Source organism: Castanea sativa, chromosome 9 (genome assembly GCF_040712315.1).
Source record: "Castanea sativa cultivar Marrone di Chiusa Pesio chromosome 9, ASM4071231v1".
NCBI lineage: Eukaryota > Viridiplantae > Streptophyta > Magnoliopsida > Fagales > Fagaceae > Castanea > Castanea sativa.
In genome coordinates, this window is record NC_134021.1 from 3,474,251 (window position 1) to 3,495,884 (window position 21,634).

At 35.8% G+C, this 21,634-nt stretch overlaps 1 protein-coding gene across 4 annotated transcripts in view; it reads left to right on the plus strand.

Moving 5' to 3' along the window:
- The first annotated feature begins 3,342 nt into the window (after nucleotides 1–3,342).
- The window catches only part of LOC142609561 (putative LRR receptor-like serine/threonine-protein kinase At1g67720), a 33,940-nt gene continuing 15,648 nt past the window's right edge, over nucleotides 3,343–21,634 (plus strand). The window contains exons 1-15 of one of the 4 annotated variants that reach the window (XM_075781175.1): nucleotides 3,352–3,777; nucleotides 5,026–5,557; nucleotides 5,824–6,329; nucleotides 6,420–6,552; nucleotides 6,691–6,762; nucleotides 6,877–6,945; nucleotides 7,024–7,095; nucleotides 7,313–7,381; nucleotides 15,550–15,704; nucleotides 15,792–16,033; nucleotides 16,470–16,596; nucleotides 16,676–16,732; nucleotides 16,819–17,005; nucleotides 17,688–17,823; nucleotides 18,147–18,730. In XM_075781175.1, coding sequence (XP_075637290.1) covers nucleotides 3,699–3,777; nucleotides 5,026–5,557; nucleotides 5,824–6,329; nucleotides 6,420–6,552; nucleotides 6,691–6,762; nucleotides 6,877–6,945; nucleotides 7,024–7,095; nucleotides 7,313–7,381; nucleotides 15,550–15,704; nucleotides 15,792–16,033; nucleotides 16,470–16,596; nucleotides 16,676–16,732; nucleotides 16,819–17,005; nucleotides 17,688–17,823; nucleotides 18,147–18,482 — 2,772 coding nt within the window. In that variant the 5' untranslated portion in view covers nucleotides 3,352–3,698 and the 3' untranslated portion in view covers nucleotides 18,483–18,730. Of the gene's footprint in view, nucleotides 3,778–5,025; nucleotides 5,558–5,823; nucleotides 6,330–6,419; nucleotides 6,553–6,690; nucleotides 6,763–6,876; nucleotides 6,946–7,023; nucleotides 7,096–7,312; nucleotides 7,382–15,549; nucleotides 16,034–16,469; nucleotides 16,597–16,675; nucleotides 16,733–16,818; nucleotides 17,006–17,687; nucleotides 17,824–18,146; nucleotides 18,731–21,634 lie in introns of those variants that run through there. The other 3 variants (XM_075781179.1, XM_075781173.1, XM_075781176.1) reach the window with 3 other exon arrangements.

Here is a 21,634-nt window from a genome sequence, read left to right on the forward strand (position 1 = left end):
TGATTGGTTTACGGCTTATTATTTGCAATAAAAATTTATAGAGAATTTCTATTGTGCATTTTGTTTTCCATGATACAATTTGTTGTTCTGCCTACTCTATTCACAAATTTAGTCTCCTAAGATTTGCATGGCTGGTTCTTGTTTGTGTGTGTTTCAGTATACTTGATAATATTTTTCCTCGGTTTGATGGATTCTTGTTTGGACTACTACAGAATTTTGAGCTTGCTTTTATTTTTTATCACTGTGAATTATGCAAATTGTGAAGTGCTCTATTAGTAATACTAGCTTGTAACTCCATGCATATACATGGATACACTTAAAGATATACAATAAGATGCATAATATAATTCATATATATATAATTTAAATACTACTTATAGTCATTTTTATATTTTGTTAACTCTTTAAAAAAATTTGTAAGGATATTATTAGGTATAAAATCTAAATTGTCCATGTTTATTATTATTATTATTGTGAAGCACTTTTTTTTTTACGATTCATTTATTCTAGATTCTTTAGTTTTTGTACTTAATAACTCGAATGAATATTTATGATGTGGTCTCACATTTGATTCTAAAATTAAGAAATAAAACTCTGTAAAAATAAATAATATAAGACACACGACACAAAATTGAAACTCTAATTTGGAATTATAATCTGAGTTTCTCTCAGCTTCACCTATTATTATTATACTAGTGTGTAACTCTATGCATATGCACAGATACATTTAAAAACAATCACAATTATATATATAAAATTTAGAATCTAATTAGATCTAGACTCTTCTATTTTTGTTTCAATAATTTACTTGCCACAAAAATTAAAAAATTAGATGGAACACATGCACAAAATTGAATCCAATTAAAATTCAATTTAGAATCCAATTGAATTTAGACTCTTTAATTTTTGCACCTAATAATTCACTTGACACACAAATTCAAAAATTAGATGAGACGCGTGGCCAAAATTAGACTCCAATTTGAAATTTAATTGGATTTTCTCATTGCTTTACCTATTGTTATATATATAGATATATGGATTAGAATCCTCTCTCAATGTTTAGGGAAATAAAATTATTAAAGATTTTGTTTTTTGTTTTTTTTTTGTCCTTCTTGTATTGAGAAAGTTTATCATTTGGCAATAGAAAATTGAGGAGTGAACTAACTCGAGCATGTCAAAGTAAGGTAATACTTGTTTAGGATCTCAGGTAGAACATTGCTAGCAGAATTAGTTTGCTAGATAAAGCTATATTTGAAACAACATAGTCAAAGGTAAATGGCAAAGTTAAGGTGCCAAGTCTTTGTATCACAAGAGGCATGAGGTATCAAAAAAGCGCTCACCCAAGTGAAGCAAGGTGCCAAACTCTATATAATGAACTCAAATCATATGTATCTAATACTCATTAAACATAGTTTGAATTTTTCTAACTGGTAGGAGGCTCTACTAATTAATCTATGTAAGGATATTTGGGCTTGGGGAGGTTTTTCCAAGGGAGTTGGTAATATAGGTATAGAAGCATTGGATGACTCACCTCCGCTTGTTGATGCTGATGTTGATGACGTATCCAAAAATAAGCAAGTTAATCCCTCACAGGTGGCCTCAAATGAAACAAGGTCTCACAAGAAACGAAGTCAAGCTACTATGATTGAAGATACCGTTTACCAAGATTTGTCTATACAACTTGGTAAGGTTGAAATCATCTAAATTTCGGTAGTCTTTATGAAGAAGTTATGAAGATGGATGAGTTTGAAGAAAATATGATTGAGTTTGCATTTGGACATTTGAATGGGGATGAAAAACAAGCAAGGTCATTCATGTTGAAAATTGACAAGCTCCGTAGACAATGGCTGCAGAACTTCTTTGACAACTATTTAAGCCAATTTTGATTATGTAGGTGCATTTTGTTAGAATTTAGGCTTTTCTATTTGGACAATTTGGCATTTTGGTATTTATCAGACTATTTGGACAATTAGGTTGAGAAAAATTGATGCTTAGAGTTCCAGGGCCACAAAAATTGAAGTGGTATAGCTGCAATGAGATAATTTTCAAAAAAAAATGAGATAGTTTTCCAAAAAAAATTTATACATACCAAACATTAAAAAACATTCTTAAGCCAATTTTCAAGATCGTTACCAAACACTGAAAAATGAGATAATTTTCCAAAAAATGTTCTCTGGAAAATGACCACTTTTCCAAAAAACATTAATACTGAAACAAATAGAGCGTGCGTCTTTTCTACTTTCTAGTCCACATGAGAAAGATGTTGTAATTTGTTTTTTAGAATACTAATGGCTCATTTGGTACATCCATTCAAACACATGTTTTTAATTTTTAAACAATATTACACGTATTTTCACACACTTTTTTAACACACACAAAGGGAGAGGGGAGAAGGTTTTAAAGAAACTTACAGGAGTGTATATATAAAATGACCTAACTCTTGGATACATAGTACATGCTTTAAACCTATATGGCTCATACTTATTTTCCAATATGGGATTAACTCACTGTTTTTTTCTTTTGAGAATACTAAGTATTTTAATATATACACACAAGAGGAGAGGGGAGAAGGTTTTAAAAAAACTAACAGTGGTGTATATCAAAAATGGCTTAACTCTTGGATACACCGTACAGACTTTAAATCTCTATAATTCACACTAATTTTTCAATTATTGTAACTTGTAATTTGTATGCAATTATTGTTACATATAATACCATCTTGAGGATTTAATCAAAACATTTAAAAAAAAATTTATTATTAAACCTTACATTCTTTAGATACACTTATCTCTCAAAAAAAAACTCTATAGTTAGCTTTTCATTAATTTTTTTAGCAGTAAGCTAATTCAAATGTACACTAATATAGGCCAAGCCCAACAGTATATTGAAGTCATCAATATCTACAAGGGCGTAGAGGATAAAACATTATCAGTTATCCACCATATCAAAATATTCAAAATCAATAAAAACTTATTAATTCAGCTGCGAAACAGATTGAGAGTAACAAAAACTTATCAATTAAAAAAATATAATGAAAATTAATATGTATAATTATTACTTCTATAATATTACGATGACTAAAAAAAAAAAGATAGAAATGAAGGAAACAATGAAAGTGGTGATGTGATGTAAACGGCTGGTGCAAAACTAGTGGTGGTAGCCCACATTAGTGTAATCCGAATCTCATTGTTACACAAACCCATTAATCTCTACTAACTTCGAGGTCACAAGTGACAAGAGTGACTACTTTTGTGGGTCCTCATTTGCCAACCCCTTCCCTTCCCTTTCCCTAACGAAACTGTGACTCAACCATAGTCCAAACCAAGACTCCTAATCACTCTCAAATACACTCACTCTCTCTCTCTCTCTCTTTCTGAGTCTTACTTCTTTTTCTCACCAAATCATTCTTTCAATTTCAAAGATCAAAAACACACGCACACTTATCCAGGAAAACCAACATACATTCTATAATCTATTACTTAAAACCAAAAATAAAAAGAGAATCAATTCTGTTTTCATTTTTTTTTTTTTATAAATATTGTTGGTGACTCTGTATTACCAGTAGTTGGCTTTACCATTTTCTTTGTTACTTTATATCTGAGCACAGAGTGGCTTTTCTTTGCTCTCTTTCTTTTTGCACCATTTCTCTATGGTTAGCAACCTCTCAGTCTAGCTAGCTTTTTTTTTTCACACCCATCATGGAGATTAAGCCTCTCCTATTATCTTTCTTCTTCTTCATTCTTCTTCTCTTGGATGCCTCCAAAGCTCAGATGCCAGGTGCTCTCTCTCTCTCTAACTTTCTCTTATGTATATTTCTAACCAAAAAAAAAATCTTTTTTTTAAAATTTTTTTTTTTAAATGGATTTGAATTACTCTGATCTTTTTATTGCCCTGTACATGAATTCTAATCATGCTTCAACTGTCAATTTGATATTTGTCATTTTTTTTAATTATAAAGTAATATTTTTTAAGAAAAATTTTCACTTGGGTGTGACTGTCACTAATGGCAATGAACAATTGGAAGGGAAAGTTACAATCTTTACAGTCAACCTCCAAGGAACTAACAACAAGACGAAAAAAAAAAATGATGACTGGGAAATTTTAGAGCAAAGAAAAACACTAAAACAGTGACTTTTCGTCGTTTTGGCTTTTGTGGTTGATATAATAAATGATGGAAAATAAGGAATTTAAGCCATAAGTCTTAATTGAAATGTAAACACTTCAAATCCTGTGCTTAAACAACTCCCTCAAAAGTCAAGAACATGTCAACTGTATAGTAGTTAATTACATTAATATTGTTTCCTTAATAACCTACAACAACCTAAAACTTTGATCTTTTTAGGTAGTCTTGTAAGATTTGAATTGCATTAAAATTCACATCTTTTATTTTTTTTATTTGCCAATTAAGTTGATATGAATAATCTGCATGCTTATAAGTGGGTTATGAATTAAATTTATGAGTCACTTTTTTGGAATGTTGTGGGAAGTTTGAATGTTTGATCAATCCGGTTTGGGTGGTTGAATATGTCCAAGTCCTGGTAAATTATCGAGTAAATCAATAAGTTAAGATCCTAATCCATTTCCGTTGAACTTTAGAATAATTTGCAACGCGCGCACACACACTCACACACTTATATATAATATATATATATATATATATATATATATATATATATATATATATATATAAGTGTGTGAGTGTGTGCGCGCACGCTAACTTTGTATGCCTCTATTACAAGGGATGAGTTTTTTTGCTATACGAGATTTATTTTAAGACAACATTGATGCCGCTCCTATTTCTGTTCTTTTAATATGTCTTTGTTGATAATTGCATAAGGTTGTCCCAATTTGGTGATTTTTATACTCACTGAATTGGCTTTTAGATTTTGCCTGTCATGTGATAATTACATTTGTTAGAGAATAACAGTTCCTCATAGAGTTTTCCTTGTAAAAACTTCATGTAGGAGTTTGGAATCACTTTTCTTCTACATTAATGTTTCTAACAGATTTTGTCTTTTGACTCAGGTTTTGTTAGTTTTGACTGTGGAGGCAAAGAAAATTTCACGGACGAAATTGGTCTCGAGTGGACTCCTGACATTAAACTGATGTATGGAGAAACAGCTGGTATATCTGTTGCAAATGAGACACGCAGGCAATACGAGACCCTGAGACACTTCCCTGCAGATTCCAGGAAGTATTGTTACACGCTTAATGTCATAAGTAGGTCTAGGTACCTTCTGAGAGCAACATTCTTGTATGGTAACTTTGACAACAACAATGTTTATCCGAAATTTGACATTTCCCTTGGGGCGACTTACTGGTCCACAATAGTCATTTCAGATGCTAGTACTGTAGAGGTCCGAGAGCTAATATTCCTGGCTTTAAGTCCTACTATCAGTGTGTGCTTATCCAATGCTACAACTGGGCAGCCATTTATATCTACTCTTGAGCTCCGACAATTTAATGGTTCAATCTACTACACAGATTTTGAGGAGCTGTATTACCTCAGTGTCTCTGCAAGGATAAACTTTGGTGCAGATAGCGAAGCTCCAGTTAGGTATGCTTAGAATATTTGGTTAGAAGTGCCTAACAGCCTGCTATTTTGAATACATGGTTATCTGAACGCATTTTAAAATAAATAATATACACGAAACAGTATGAGAAGAAAACATTAAGTTACTAAAGCTATTGTCACACACATAGATGCTGAACACCCTATTAAGGGAATTTTGAGGTACGAGAGGGTTAGTAGCTACACATTTATTATTTGAATTGTTTTCCATATTATGAGAAGATCTGATGACTGTATTTTTGTTATTCTAGGTATCCTGATGACCCCTTTGATAGAATATGGGAGTCAGACTCTTTGAAGAGAGCAAATTACCTTGTTGATGTTGCTGCTGGAACTGAAAAGGTGTCAACCCGAAAGCCAATTTATGTAAACAGTAAAGAGGTACCACCTCAAAAAGTGATGCAGACAGCTGTAGAAGGCACAAATGGGTCATTAACTTACCGGTTAAATTTGGATGGTTTTCCTGGTTTTGGATGGGCAGTCACCTACTTTGCAGAAATTGAAGATTTGGGTCCAGATGAGACTAGAAAATTTAGACTAGTCCTTCCAGGCTATACTGATTTAAGCAAGGCTGTAGTCAATATTGAAGAGAATGCTCAGGGAAAATATCGTCTTTATGAGCCTGGATTTACGAACTTATCCCTTCCCTTTGTATTATATTTTAGATTTGGAAAAACATCTGATTCTATAAGGGGGCCTCTTTTGAATGCTATGGAGATAAATAGGTATCTGGAGAAAAATGATGGTTCTTTAGATGGTAAGTATAACAATGGTTCCTTGAATATACATAGTATGGTTTTTTTGCTCTTGAGCATTGTTCTTTACCATGAACTTCCATGAGTTGCAGGAGTGTCTATTGCAAAAATAGTTTCATATTACTCATCATCTGATTGGGCACAAGAAGGTGGTGACCCGTGTCTACCAGTTCCATGGTCATGGGTGCAGTGTAACTCGGATCCACAACCAAAAATTGTTAAAATGTAAACTTTTAGGCCTTTTTGAGGTTTTATCTCATCAATACCTAATTAGTTTTTCTTTGTTTAAAGTTAGTCCCATACATAGATGAATACAGATGTCACTGATCTAACCTCAATTACTCTGTCCCTGGTGTTTGGCAGTACATTGTCTGGAAAGAACTTGACAGGGAATATCCCTTCAGACTTTGCAAAGTTGACCGGTTTAGTTGAGTTGTAAGTTTGGTACCACATTTCCATTTTTCTGGAGGGTGATAATTGGTTTCCATGATTAGTTCCACTAGTATTGATGACCCTTGAATCATCATAATCCATGTCTTTTGGTTGCAGGTGGGTTGATAATAATTCATTGAGTGGTCCAATACCTGATTTTACTGGATGCGTAGACTTGAAAATCATGTAATCTATCATAAATTTTTCTCTTTATCATGGGTTTTAATAATAAATTTAGCTAACCACAATCTTAACCTTGTATAGTCATCTCGAGAACAATCAGTTGACGGGTGAGCTGCCTTCCTCTTTGATGAACCTTCCAAATTTGAGGGAATTGTAAGTTATTACGAGTCATGATTTCTATATTGGTTTATTTAATGCCTCCCAATTTCAAAGATTCTTTACCTTAAGTTGATGCATTAGAAATTATATACGTTATGATAGATCGTAAGATATACTCCATATTTGTATTCATTCTCATTTATTTTAATTAAGTGTTGTCATTCTGTTTGAGCCGAAGATCTTATATACTTGATGCATCTGGTGGTTGCAGGTATGTGCAAAACAATATGTTGTCAGGAACTATGCCATCGGGTCTTCTCAATAAAAACTTGATTTTGAAGTGAGTGTGACTTTTTGCAATTAAATTTGGGATTCCATAAATTTGGACATGTTAAGAAAGGAGAATATTATTGACATGCACACATATTAAAAAATATTTAATCTTAAAATGTATGACCGCATTGCATTGGAAACGTTAGCATAAAATTTTTAACTAAGTTCTCTAGAAAATGAAAATGGTCTTTGGAACATGAAAATGATACAGTTTAAACCAAACAAGGTCACAATTGCAGTCAAATGGGTTTTGTTACAAGGTTTTAGACTGAGAGGTCTAGATTTGTTTAGATTTTTTAGCAAGACTTTGCTTATGGATGGCCACATAAGTAATTATGGAAGTAATAAGGAATTAGATGTCATTTTAAGGTAGTTTTGTCTAAGAGGGATACCCATTTGTTGAACTACTTTTAACTTTTCCTCCTCTTTAAAAGTTTGTTGTTTTGGAGAAGATATTATTGCTTTCAACCAAATGGATAATGATAGGACTCGATTTTTGTATGTTTCTTCTTAGCTGAAGATAATGTTGTCTCTTTGTTTCTAACTGTGGAAACCAAATTGACTTTGAAGCCACTGCCTCATAAAAACATAGCTATATTCAGTTTATGTATTTTACTCCACAGTATGGTTTAGATTTGTTTTTGCATGCTAAAATGTTGACTTGAGATCATATTTTCAGATTCAACATGAATGTTGATATCTACATCCTGGCTCCTCCAATGCCTTTTTGTTCACCTTGTTATTCATTGACTTCTTTGCTATCCCCTTTTTATTTGGGGGTGGGGGGGGGGGGGGGTCTTTGTATGTGTCCATCACTCCTATCAAGGGTGCTGATGCAGGACGGGTAGAAAATAGAAATAAGATGAAAAGAAAGAGAAAACGTGACAAATCTTCCCTGCCTAGAATTTACTTGAAAACCTTAGGCTTCAGAACCTAAAGGGTGCTTGGAACGGCCAACAAGAAGAAAAAACATTCTCTAATCAGAAAATTCATATTCAAATTGGACAGCCTCAAACTCTTCCTGTAGCCTCTTTTTAGTAGGCTTCATGGATTACATTAAGTCACAATTTCATCGCATAAAATCCTCAACAACATTAAAGAGCAAATTCTAAATTCAAATTCATTATAAAACCTAATATCTCAAAGAAAATCTAAAATAATTGATTTTGAAAAGTTTTGGTGCTCCTTGCATCATACTCCCTTGGTTGGAGAAAACTTGATCTCAAGTTTTGAAGTGCTCGATTCTCTCTCTAGCTGAAGTTTTGTATCAGGTCTACTGCATATGGTTTTGGCTGTATTAAGTGTACATTTTTTGGAGCTTGTATTTCTTTTTTTGCACAAAATTTTGGTGCCTCAACACTATTGTCCCTCGTGTGAAGCTTTACCCTCAAAATTATTGGGTAGTTTTTGGGTGGAAGCCATTATTTTGTCAAGTCGGGCATTATTCCTTGCAGTTTCGTGAGCTAGGTCCTGGCTAGAAACTGTATGAACACTCATCTCATCTTTTTCAAATTGTGCCACATGGTCAGTAAGTCTATTCCACTCACTCAAATAGTCAAATTGTTTCTTTGGTCTACAAAGTAAGCTTGATAGGATTTAGGCAAGCATTTCTTTTGATATGATTAGAGAACATATATTTTGCATAGTTTTTCTTTCATTTCTTCCCAATCGGTTCTGGGGGGGGTTGTCCCTTCTAAGGCGAAGGTTTTCAATATTGTGCCAATAGTCCATAGCTGAACATATCAGTTTCATCTTGGCAAACTGAACCTTTTTTGCATTTGACAAACCTACTTGATTAAAAAATGATCCATCTCATGTAAACACTTAGTGAAGATCCGTGGGTCTTGTCAACCACCAAATATTGGTGCTTTTAATAATACTGGTTCATTAAATAATTATTACATAAATATTAGTTGGGCTAATAAACTAAAACAATTGGAAATCAAATACAAAGTGCAACAGAGAGTACCCAATAGACTGGCGGGTCTGCTCGAGGGGTGGTGGTACAACCTTTCCAGTGAAGCTTGGAGGAAGGTCGCAACAGGCGATGGAAGCTGTGATGGTCTGCAGTGATGTGACAGGTGCTCAGCTGGCAACTATGAGTTGCAGTAGTGGTTGTTTGGTGTTTCCTGGCATAATTGGTGGGTTGCCAATACACAGAGTCAAGAGCGTGGTTCTTTGATGGCAACTAAACTGGCCTCTGGTGCTTGGGTGGTGAAGGAAGAGTGGATTTGGGTTGTGGGTTTGAGTGGAAGATCTCGACTGTGGGATTTTGAGTATGGGTGTATCTATATGGTCAACTGTTGTGGGTGAGTGCTGTGAAGGAGGTTTTGGCTAAGAGCCTAAGAGTCTTGTAGTGATGGGTTTTTCAGGGATGGTGGTGGGGTTTTCCCACATTAGTTTAGTAACTGCAACTGGATGCGGGAGACCTTTCGGCAAAGGCCACACTGGGCTATGGGTTGGAATTGAGGGAATCTAGGTGTGGAGTTGTAGTTGAGTGGACTTTGGGTGGTTGATATGAGTGACATGATTCTTTAAGATTGAGAAGTTTGGATGGATGGAGGATGGGCTCTAAAACTGATTTATGACTGGTCTGTTGATTGGATTGAGGTTACTCTCTGATACCAAAATTGATGCTAGACAGGGTAAGAAAAAATACAGTTAAAGGAAAAGAAAGAGAAAATAGTAGAAATCCTAAACTTCACCGCCTAGAATTTGTGTGAAAACCTTACACTTCACCACCAAAGGGTACTTGGATTAACCACTAGCAAGAACAATGTTCTTTAATCTGAAAAGTCCTATTCAAATTGTATTGTCTCAAACCATTCCTAGGGTCTTTTTTAATAGGCTTTGGGGATTACATTAACTAGCAATTACCGCTCCGTTTGTTTTGATGTAAAATATTTACAGGAAAATATTTTCTTATTTTACCATGTTTGTTTTGTAGTAAAATATTTTCAGTCAACCAAATCAATTTAAAGCAAATTTGTGTAAAATATTTTACGCTTAAAATTTTGGTAAAACATTTTACATTTGTTCATAATCTCCTGTCCCGATAACTCACCCTCCCTCCCTCCCTCCCTCTCACACTATCTCTCCCTCTCAGTTCTCTCACAGTCACAACCCAACATTCCTTCTCTCACCCATTAATCCATCTCTCCCAAAACCTACTGGCGGCACCACCAACCGACCGGCATCACCCACCGACCAGCGCCACCTACCAACCAGCGTCACCACCCGACCAGCGCCACCCACCGACCGGCATCACCCCCCAACTGGCGCCACCCACAGACCGACTCCACACCTCCTCCCTCCTCTCGTCTCTCTCACAAAACCGGATCTGACTGTTGAGCGGCAGATTGGGTTTTTGGTGGCTGTTCTTATCTTGCTGGTGGCTGTTCGAATCTCGCCATTGCTAGATTTGTTGGGTTGTTGGATTTTTTTTGCTGGGTTGTTGGATTTTCATATTAGATTCTTTGTTCGTGGGTTTTCTTTTCAGGTTTTTGATCTGGTTTTGTGGGTGGTTTTGCCTTTCTGATATGGATTTTTGGGTTGTTGGTGGTTGTTTTTTGGGTGGTTGGTGATGATTCGGTGGTTGGTGGTTGTTTTTTTGGTAATTGGGAGCAGTTTTTTGAATCTTTGGTGGTGGTTTTGATGGCTATTTTTTGAGTGCTGGTGATTCTGGTGGCTGTTGGGTGTTAGGGTAGGTGGATGACGGTGGCCGATGGGATGGGATTATAGGGTGTGTCTTTGCAATGGGTGGTGGTGGCTGGGTATGTGGTGGCTGATTTATATTTGCAAGGTTTATGTTACAACACTTACCAATCACTTGAAAATGTTTTATAGTAAAATATTTTACATTTGAAAATATTTTACGTTGAAACAAACGAAGCGTACATCCCATAAAATCCTCAATAACATTTTAGGCCAAATTAAAAAATAAAATAAAACTAGTCCAAAATTCAAATATAAAGTCTGGTATCTCAAAGGAAATCTGAAATAACAATTTTTGAAATAATTTTGGTGTTCCTTGCATGTGCTTGTCAATCCAACCAAGGAATGCCCATGAGGGCTGCCTTGGCCTTGGCAGCATGGCCATGGGGGGCTGCCTTGGCCTTGGCAGTGTGCCCATGGGGGCTGCTGCTTGCCCTCAAATTTGGATTGATTTCCAAAAAATGAGGGTTTTTTTGGAAAAGGAGGTTATTTGCCCCATGGAGGCAGGCATTGGGCAAGCTTGGGTGCCTAGGGGCATGCCTGCATGCATGCCACGCTGCATCGCCCCATACTTCAGCAAAATTGGCCGAATGGGGAGCTCGCAGGTTGATGCCAGGAGCACGCAGATGCCGAGGCATGCCATGAGGCGTGTGTTGCCCGCCACGATTGCAGCAACGATGTCTCCACGGGCATGACTACAGCCCAGGCTTGGGCCGCCGCCGTCGCAATCTGCATCGGTCCACACCCCAAGTTGATTGGTGGACCGGCTGTCACCGTTCCACATCCAGCCTAGAAGGAGGCAAAAATTAAGGTGGATTGATGATTAGATCAGCGAAGGCGTGAAAAGTGGATAGAGATCTTGGTAGGAGAGTGATACTTGTGATAAGAGCACCCTTAAGGTATTGTAAAATGCATTTGACAGCTTGAAAATGAGTTGTAGCCGAAGCATGCAAGGCAGACTTGGTTGACCAAGTTGCACCAGTTAGGGTTGGTGAGTGTCAAATATTACAAGGTACCAACAATGTTTTTGTAGAGTAGGATTAGGTAAGAGAAAACCATTGGATAAAGCTGTTTTTGGTCCAGAAACAACTGGAGTGGTACAAGGATATTAGAGCATATTTATTTTGTGCCAAAGAAAGGCCATGAGAAGAATGAGATGCCTAAATTCCTAGGAAGAAGTGAATATCTCCTAATTAGACCTAGTGAATTTAGTGCCAAGAGATGCTGACAAAGTTGGTGAGCATCAAATGATTGGCTCCTATAAGGATATTGTCATCAGCATAGAGAAGGAGAATAAGGGAGCTATTGGAGAGTGTAAGACAAGCATGGAACTATTCAAGACTGATGAAACCATATTGGATCAAAAGGAAATAAAACGGTCAAACCAAGCTTGGGAGGCTTGTCACATACCAATGATACCATAAATAGGCTTAAGTCAACAAACATGTGTAAGATGACTAGCATGAACAAAACTAGGAGCTTGTTGCATGTAAACTTCTTCATTAAGGACATTATGAAGGAAAGTATTAGTAACATCAAGTTGATGAATGGGCTAGTGGATGGTAATGGTGATAGAGAGGATAGTATGAATGAAGTGGGCTTAACAGTAGTACTAAATGTATTAGAAAAATCAACATTGGGGTGTTGATACAAACCTTTTGCCACAACTTGTATTTTGCATTGTTCAATAGTGCCATCACTATCACTGAGGGAGAGTTTGAGGTGTCAGTTGTAGAAGTATCAATGGTGGGGAGGTGAAATGTAGAAGGTTGAGATGAAGGTTTTGTAGAGCATGATGAGGTGGTAGCAATAGAAGAGGGAAGAGTGGTGGTAAAACAGATGGGTGGAGGTGAAATGGTAAAAGAAATGATGGGATGTGGTGGTGAAGGGGTAGGGGTAGACATCTTAATTATCATTGAAAAGCACATGGTGAGAGATATAATCACAACCTATTTGAGAATCAAGACACTGATAGCCTTTGTGGAAGGTGTTATACCTGAGAAAGGCTCAAGCCAAGGATTTGGGGCTAAGTTTGTCTTCTCTGATTGACACAAACATGGAAAACAATCAGTTAAATACCTGAAGGATAGAGAAATCTAGGGAAAATGCAAAAAGAAATTCAGCAAGGGAGAGGTGGATAAGGACTTTGTTGGGAAGGTGATGAGGCAGGCGGTGGGAAAGGATCCAAGCCAGTATTTTGTTGGCATTTGTTCTTATGGGAGATCAAGGAACCATCCAATTCAACCCGCGTTCTCAATCTGACTGAAATTGAAGGTTTGTGTATCACATGTTAGTTTGGAAACAGAGAGCAAATCTTGTTTGATGTGAGGAACAACTAAAACTTATGACCAGTATGAATAATTGGCAAACATGTACCATCTCCAACAAGATCTTGATTATTGCCACTAGATAGTTGCACATGTTGAAGAAGAGTGGGATCATAGGTCACATAAGAGGGGGCGCCTGATTTTGAAACGCATTGAGTTGGTTGAGGTGGTGGTGACTGTGTAACACGGAGCCCAGTAAAGGTTTTGATGAAGGTTTCTGTTGCGACTGGCTGCATAATGATAATGACACTTGTCTACGGTGGGTCATGGTGTGACATATTTGGCATTTGATAGAGATGCACGATGGATTCAATCCATGGTCTACAGGGAAAGGTCACACAGTTTGTAGATTTGGTTACTTGTGCAAAACTGGTATTTGGAGTGAGAATATGAAATGGTTGTTGGGGACTTGAGGGTCGACCACTATTGTTGAGGCTTGTTCCAAAAATTTTGTGTGGAGAAAGGTCCTGAAGTATAGAGTACCGTAGCATCTCCCAATGGGAGTGGAGCATGGGTTGTGTGAGAGTAGTTTTAACACTGTTCATGAGTCAGCAAGTGAGATCATATTTTTAATGAAGGTGATGGTTTCAAATCAGTTTTCAATAGTAGTGATGAATGGATCAAACTGTGGACCCGATCCATTCAAGGTGTATGTAACAAGATCAATATCTTTGATCTTTTCACCAATGGGAGTGGAGCATGGGTTGTGTGAGAGTAGTTTAAACATTGTTCAGGGGTCAGCAAGCGAGCTCATATTTTTAATGAAGGTGATGGGTTCAATTCGGTTTTCAATTGCAGTGGTGAATGGATCAAACTGTGGACCTGATCCATTCAAGATGTATGTAACAAGATCAATATCTTTGATCTTTTCACCAATGGTAGTGAGCAAGTCTACACGAGATTTTGTATGTTGCAGGTAGTTAGTGGTGGTGCAGTCCCCTTATTTGCATTTAGGAGTTCTTGCTGCAAGGGAGATTTTCTTGCCAAGGGTTGATGTTGATACAAATTGGCAAGAAAATCCCAAACAGCTTTTGATGATGACTATCCAAGAATTTGTGTAGCTAATCCAATGGATAAGGTGGCACCAATTCCACCAAAGAAACTGTTGAAAAAATGATCAAGGTTTTGCCCTTGCAAGTATTCTGGATTTGGTTACTCAGTTTTATCGGCTGATTTTATGGTAGTGGGTGGTGGTGGATGACTTCCATCAACAAATCCAAGGAGATTTGTGTTTATAAGAATGGATTTGATTTGATTGGACTAGATAAGATAGTTGTTACTGTCGAGTTTCAGGGACTCAGATATGGCTATGTTGTGTAAGGGTACATTCATGGTGTTTGATGTAGAGGAAGCTGCCATTGGTGATTGATGTGGAATTGAAGTTATTTTATAGAAGTTTGATAGATGATCATAAAGACTCTAATACCATGAATAAATTGAAGAGTGGTGTTTTGTTTGGTGAAATACTTGATGCCTAATGATGTGCATTCAGCTCATATAAGTGTTGATCTCATGATATGCCTAATTACATTAATGGGTCTCACCTAACCTTGTGGTACATACAAATAAAGGTGATACATTACTAGTTTTCCCAAAAGCTTAAACTTTTAGAAATTTGTAAATTTGATCATTTAAATAATTCTATTATTCTTATGCTCCTCTTGTGTGGGCCTAGACTCTCCCTAAATAAATGGGGCCCAACATGTGGGCTTTTAGTTTTTAAATGGGTGGTAGAGTGGAGATAAGATTTAAACTCAAGACCACCTACTTTGATACCAGGATAAACTACCACTTTTCTCAAAAGCTTAAATTGTTAGAAAAAAAAAAGGTGGATTTAATCATTTAACCATTATTCTAACAAAATGATACAAGAGTAATGTTAGAACAAAGATTTAAATTAAATCCCTTAAAACATTAGCTTTGACTTTTTCTTTATTGGTTTGAATGGTGCCCTTGTTTGGAGAGTTCATCCTTTGATTGTAGGTTTCTGTTATTAATGTGTTTATAGATTTAGTTCTTTTTTGTTCTTATAAATTAATTTGTTGTATCATATGCATATATGTGTGTATTTTACTTTGATTCTAGCTCTACCATTGATTTTTGAACCCTTGCATTCTACTTTGATTCTCCTCAGCTACTCTGGGAACATAAATCTTCGAAAAGGGAGTAAAAGTGGGAGCCACATGAATATAATTATTGGGTCATCAGTTGGGGCTGGTGTTCTATTAATAGCTACTATTGCCTCATGCCTATTTATGAGCAAAGGGAAGAAAAGGTATTTTGAGCAAGGTATGAAGCTTGAGAAATCTTCACATTTATCTTGTTTTTATAAAAAATTACACTTGGTTCAACAAACTTATTTTGATTTTGTTATAGACCAACTTGACCATTCCCCACCTGTTCAAAGACTAGAATCTTCCAAGAGCAAGGCACACACAGAAGCTGCGTATTGCTTCACTTTCTCTGAAATTGAAGATTCTACAAGAAAATTTGAAAAGAAGATTGGTTCTGGAGGATTCGGAGTGGTATATTATGGGAAAATGAAAGATGGAAAAGAAATTGCAGTCAAAGTTCTAAGCAGTAATTCCTTCCAGGGAAAGCGAGAATTTTCAAACGAGGTAAGTTATCGTATTTTTTGAACCTCTTTCTATATTCTGATATTGTATTCACATTATCTTGACCTATTTATAAACTGGTGACGGTTCCTTTATTACTTTTTTCATGTCACATTATCTTGACCTATCACATTCCTTTTCCTACAGAATTTTGTACCCTGTCCAGAATTTATACCAACGTTGTCGCTTGTAATTTTATCTAAATCACCTTGCTTTTGCTTCTTTTTCTTCGCAAATTCTCTTTTGACAAATTTGGTGAAACAGGGAGATTTGAAACTTCGATATCTTCTTCCATTATAGTCTTTCTTGAAGTTAAAAAGTGTCGATTAATGAAATTGTTTCTCTATTCTTAATAAGTCCTGTTGCATTTGGTGGGATTATATGTGCTAGACACTAAAAACTAGTTCTTACGATTTTCAAATTCTTGAATTTGATCTAGGTGACTCTTCTTTCAAGGATACATCACAGGAACCTGGTACAGTTTCTTGGCTATTCCCAGGAAGGAGATAGATGTATGCTTGTTTATGAGTTCATGCATAATGGAACTCTCAAGGAACATCTTTATGGTAAGCTCACGTGTTTCTAAATGAAGCAATATTATTTTGAAAGCTCAACCAGGCATAATATTTCGAGGCTCATTAACAGGTCACAAAAGTATTAATTGGTTCAAGCGACTTGAAATTGCCGAGGATGCTGCAAAAGGTTTTTAAGCTAACTTATACTGCTGACAGAAACCCCTCCTCTATAAGCGTGTTGAAATTGATTCTTGTATTTTCATGCTTGTTTAGGGATTGAATACCTTCACACAGGCTGTGTTCCAGCCATTATTCATAGGGACTTGAAAAGCAGCAATATTCTTCTTGACAAACACATGAGAGCAAAGGTTTCAGATTTTGGTCTTTCAAAACTTGCAGTAGATGGAGCCTCTCACGTGTCAAGCATAGTTCGGGGCACTGTAGGTTATCTGGATCCCGAGTAAGGCTTTTCTCTGTCTTGCTTAAAATATGGTGTTCTTCTCATGATCAAGTAAAGCATCATTTCTGTTGCTTTAAATGCATGTTGCTTCTGTTGTTGACTTGTCATTTAAGTATGAAATGGGTGCCTTTATTTGCTTTTTGGTGAAACTTCTATTTCTTTTTGCTTACTTCAAGTAGGCCTTGGATGGGGGGTGGGTTTGAAGCTAGAAGTGCCACTGAGCCACAAGGGGGGTGGGGTTCAAATCCAATAGTGCTACTAAGACACAAGGCTCTTGGCTGGTGAAACTTCCTATTGATTACTCATTTGTGTGACCTTTGACAAGAGTCTATACTTATAAACAGACAATTAAACGAATAGAGATAGGTTGTCACTGTGGACAAAGTTGTGGTCTCTAAGGATTCATAAACACGCGCTGCTGCAGGTATAGCTGTTTGGGGCCATTATCACTCATTGTTGTATTTCTTTCTTTTCTTTTCCTTTTTGAACTAATTTGTCAATACAAATATTGTCTTAAACCAAAATATGTAGCAATCCCTGTAACAAACCCTTCTTGTTTTGAGAGGGGTGCCTTCACCTGTTGCATCATACACTTTCTTAGATCAATCGGCTACCATAGTGTATTAGATCAAATCGAGATGATTTTCTTTTTCTTTTTTTGGGTGTTTCTCATGATATGCAGGTATTATGTCTCACAGCAGTCGACAGACAAGAGTGATGTCTATAGTTTTGGTGTCATTCTTCTTGAGCTGATATCTGGTCATGAAGCAATATCTAATGAAAGCTTTGGTGTTAATTGCCATAACATAGTCCAGTGGGTAAGTGTGGTTTTTCTGGTGAGGCTGGCATTGGGACATATAATAGAATTAAATCCATCCCCTAACAAATCATTTTATATTGAGCAAGTAAAAGTAGTTGTCGCTTTTATAGATGCATTTTACTTTTCAACATGCAAATCTTATTTCAGGTTTCTCTTCTCAATTTTTTTGTCTTGTTTCTGGGAAAGGTTTAAATTATTGATATAATTAAGCTACCTGGTTGGTGAAAAGCATGGATCATTGATACAAATTGTTTTATATAGAAGTTAAATGATTCACTACTCTCGTTTTATTACATGAATTAACTAATGATTGTTTCACAGGCAAAGTTGCATATTGAGAGTGGGGACATTCAAGGAATCATCGATCCCTCACTACACGAAGAATTTGACATCCAATCAATATGGAAGATAGCAGAGAAGGCTCTGATGTGTGTCCAACCTCACGGACATATGAGACCGTCAATTTCAGAAGTTCTTAAGGAGATTCAAGATGCAATCACAATAGAAAGGGAAGCAGCAGTGGCTGCAAGAGAGGGAAATTCAGATGTGTCAAGGACTTCTATTCATTCTTCCTTGAATCAGGGTTCCATGGATTTGGGTGGTACTGACAATTGCCTATCATTTGATGAATCCATTGCACGGCCTGCTGCACGATAGTTCTCCTCATTCATGTACAAACACAAAAAGGCTTCTCTTTCTGGTGGGAAAAAAATTCTGATTCTTTGTTACAGCATGCTCACAATTTTCTTCCCCAACAACCCCAAAAAAGAAGAAAAAAAAAAAAAAAATCCCTTTGATGTGAATTTGTAAGTTTTGAACTTGAAATCACATTCCTTAATGCTGTAGACTGTAGAGTGGTTTTTCGAGTGTGAATATCTTAGTTCTGGTAAAAGGTTCTATTTTCAGGGATAAGTCTATCAATATCCAAATATGCAACTCATGAGTAATGAGCCATGAATTCTCTGGTTTAGTTATTGAATGCAGTTGACTAACATAGACACCACATTTCACAACCATCAAAATCACCCTATTTTGTGTAAATTAGTGTTAAAGCGTGAAATGGTCATTTCACATGCTTTGAAAATTCTGTATCTTTTTTATTGAAAATTCTGTAATTGATTTATGAGTACAATCCATATCATAATGGCTCATGGAATTTGAGGGAATAATGATATTTTTCTAAATATAAAATCAAGGTTGTAACCAAGGTAATATTAAAATTTAAAAGAAAAATTAGTCAATGAATGGTCTTACAATAGATATGCATGCATGGACCTAAATTAGTTAACTTGGATTGGTCCTCAAAGGATTAATTAAAATTAATAGTCATCTAAAGGCTTGATTCTCATTAGTTGAGATGTAAAACAATTATAGACATGCAAATCTCTAGAGATAATGGAGTTTCTTGAATTATTAAAACAATTATTTATAATAATCCCAATAATAATACATTATTATCTTGAATTCTTGATAATGTTAAAAGTTAATTCTAATTTGGATTATCATTGAAAAATATTAGAAAATTAGAATAATGTCGAATAAAATTGGAAAATCAAGAAGGACAAAACTTAAGTACAGTACTTTCAAAGTTGTCCTCTTAAGATTCAACCATGTGACTACTTAACTAAAAAATACACTTTCATCCTATGAAAATAATTCACATTACTGAATCTTAAGAGAGAAATCTAAAGAACACCACATAAGTACTGTACATAAGTCTTACCCAATCAAGAAATATAAGTTAAAGTTAAAAATGGCTTGGTTGACACTTTGACCAAGACCCGAATTGCCAATCCTAGCTCAGTGAGTGCTGTTTGGCATTTTGATTGTGCTCCATTAAGCTCCATTGTTTTACCTCTCAATCCAATGGAGCTTAATGATAAATATTGTGCTCTTAAATTATATTTTGATTTTCGATTTTTTCCAAATGTTTTTGGAGAGAGATAATAGGTAATCTTTGAAATGCACGACCTTTAAGACTTAAAAATTGTAAGAATTAGGGTACTCACCTCTAAGATCTTATATTTGCCTTTTACATGTTGTAACTATGTTGGCATAGCTTGAATGGTTGTTGTTTATGGTGGTGCTTGCTACTAGAGCAAGTCACATAATATCCATGACCTAAGAACTCTGGGAGAGAACCCAAAGAACTGAGAGAATGGTAGAGAAGAAAAAGATGTTCTATTTGCCACGAGTTACACAAATGAGGGAGGTGACTCCATTTTATAACACACTCTAATGTAACCTATGTTACATAAGAGTTAATCCAATTAAATATGGCCAACCAACAGTCATGCACACTAACAAGTGCCTAACCAAGCGTGGCCCAAATTCTAACTCAAACTCAATCAAAATATTTCTATGAATAGGGGAAGTCATTAAACAAATAGAAGGTTAATTTCCACCTTCTAAAATATCATTATGCACACTTTCTACCAATACTAATTTGACGAAGCGAAATTTGGCCAGTAATGTAGTTGTCCAAATGAAGTTTGGCGTGAATGTAATTGTAATATGCAAAACAATAACAAAGATGTTTCTCCCTCTGTGGACGCCGGCGTGGTGCCAGCTGAAAAGTCTCCGATGATAAAGGCAGATATTTAGAGAGAGAATACAATCTTAATTCAAGAATATTTTGGTATATGTGTGTGTACATTCTTTATGTTCTGAGGTGATTAATGTAAATTCTTCATTTATAGTTGTTGGGGGTCTTTAATGGTTTCATTTATTTCTTTGGTAACGCATTTGCTTGATGAGGTCGTCAACGGTCTTTTTCTCCAAGCTTTTGGTTGGTAACAATTGCACATTTATTGCTTATTTTAAGCAATACAACCGTCCAATTTAGTGCACTGCATGGACGACCTAATTTTATGTACTCATCAGTAATCACATGTTTGCATTATAATGGAAATGAGTTTTTGTTCTGAACTAGTGTATAATTCGTGCATATACATGGTACAATTAAAAAAAATTACAATTACACACATATATGGATTCAAATTATTCTCTCTCTTTTATTTTAATTTTTTTTAGATATACACATGACTTTACTTTTTTTTGTTGATTGAGTTCTTGATGATTTATTTATATTAGACTCTTTGTCTATTGTACCTCATTAACTCACCTAGATTAAAATTTTTAAAAAAAACTTAAATAAGACACGTGGCCTAAAATTAGATAACAAGTGGAATTAAATTTAGAACTTAATTAGATTTTCTCTCAAGATAAATATAATAACAGAAAATCTTAAGTGGTACCATACCAAAACAAGAATAGGGAACGACGTCGTTTAGCAAAATGAAAAGACCGCCCGTAACGAATGGCGAGAAGAACAGAGAGATAAGCCAGAAAGGCAGAACACGTGATCTAATCGCATCGACGAATTCAATTCAGAACAGAAACCGCAGAAGAACACGGGAAAAAAGAACAAACAATGAAACGAAATGAATAAAAATATAATAAAACTAAATAAATAAACGTACCTTACCTTACCTTACCAACATACCACACAAAACAAACACAAAGCCAAAAAAACGGACGGTGCTGATAAACCTCATTCTCTCATCTCAGTTGTCTCCTCTCTTCTCCAGCGTCCCATCCTCCATTTCCCATCTCCATCCAAAGCCTCTCCCTCTTTCGCGCCCATTTTTCTTTATTAAGGTAAACAATTCCAACTCACTCACTTTCTCTCTCTTTTTTTCACACAAATACACACACAGACTCTCTCTCTCACTCACTCACTCACTCTCTCTCACTTTCTTACTCTCTGACGATGTCGTTTTGTGACCGACTAGTGCTTTTGCGATGGC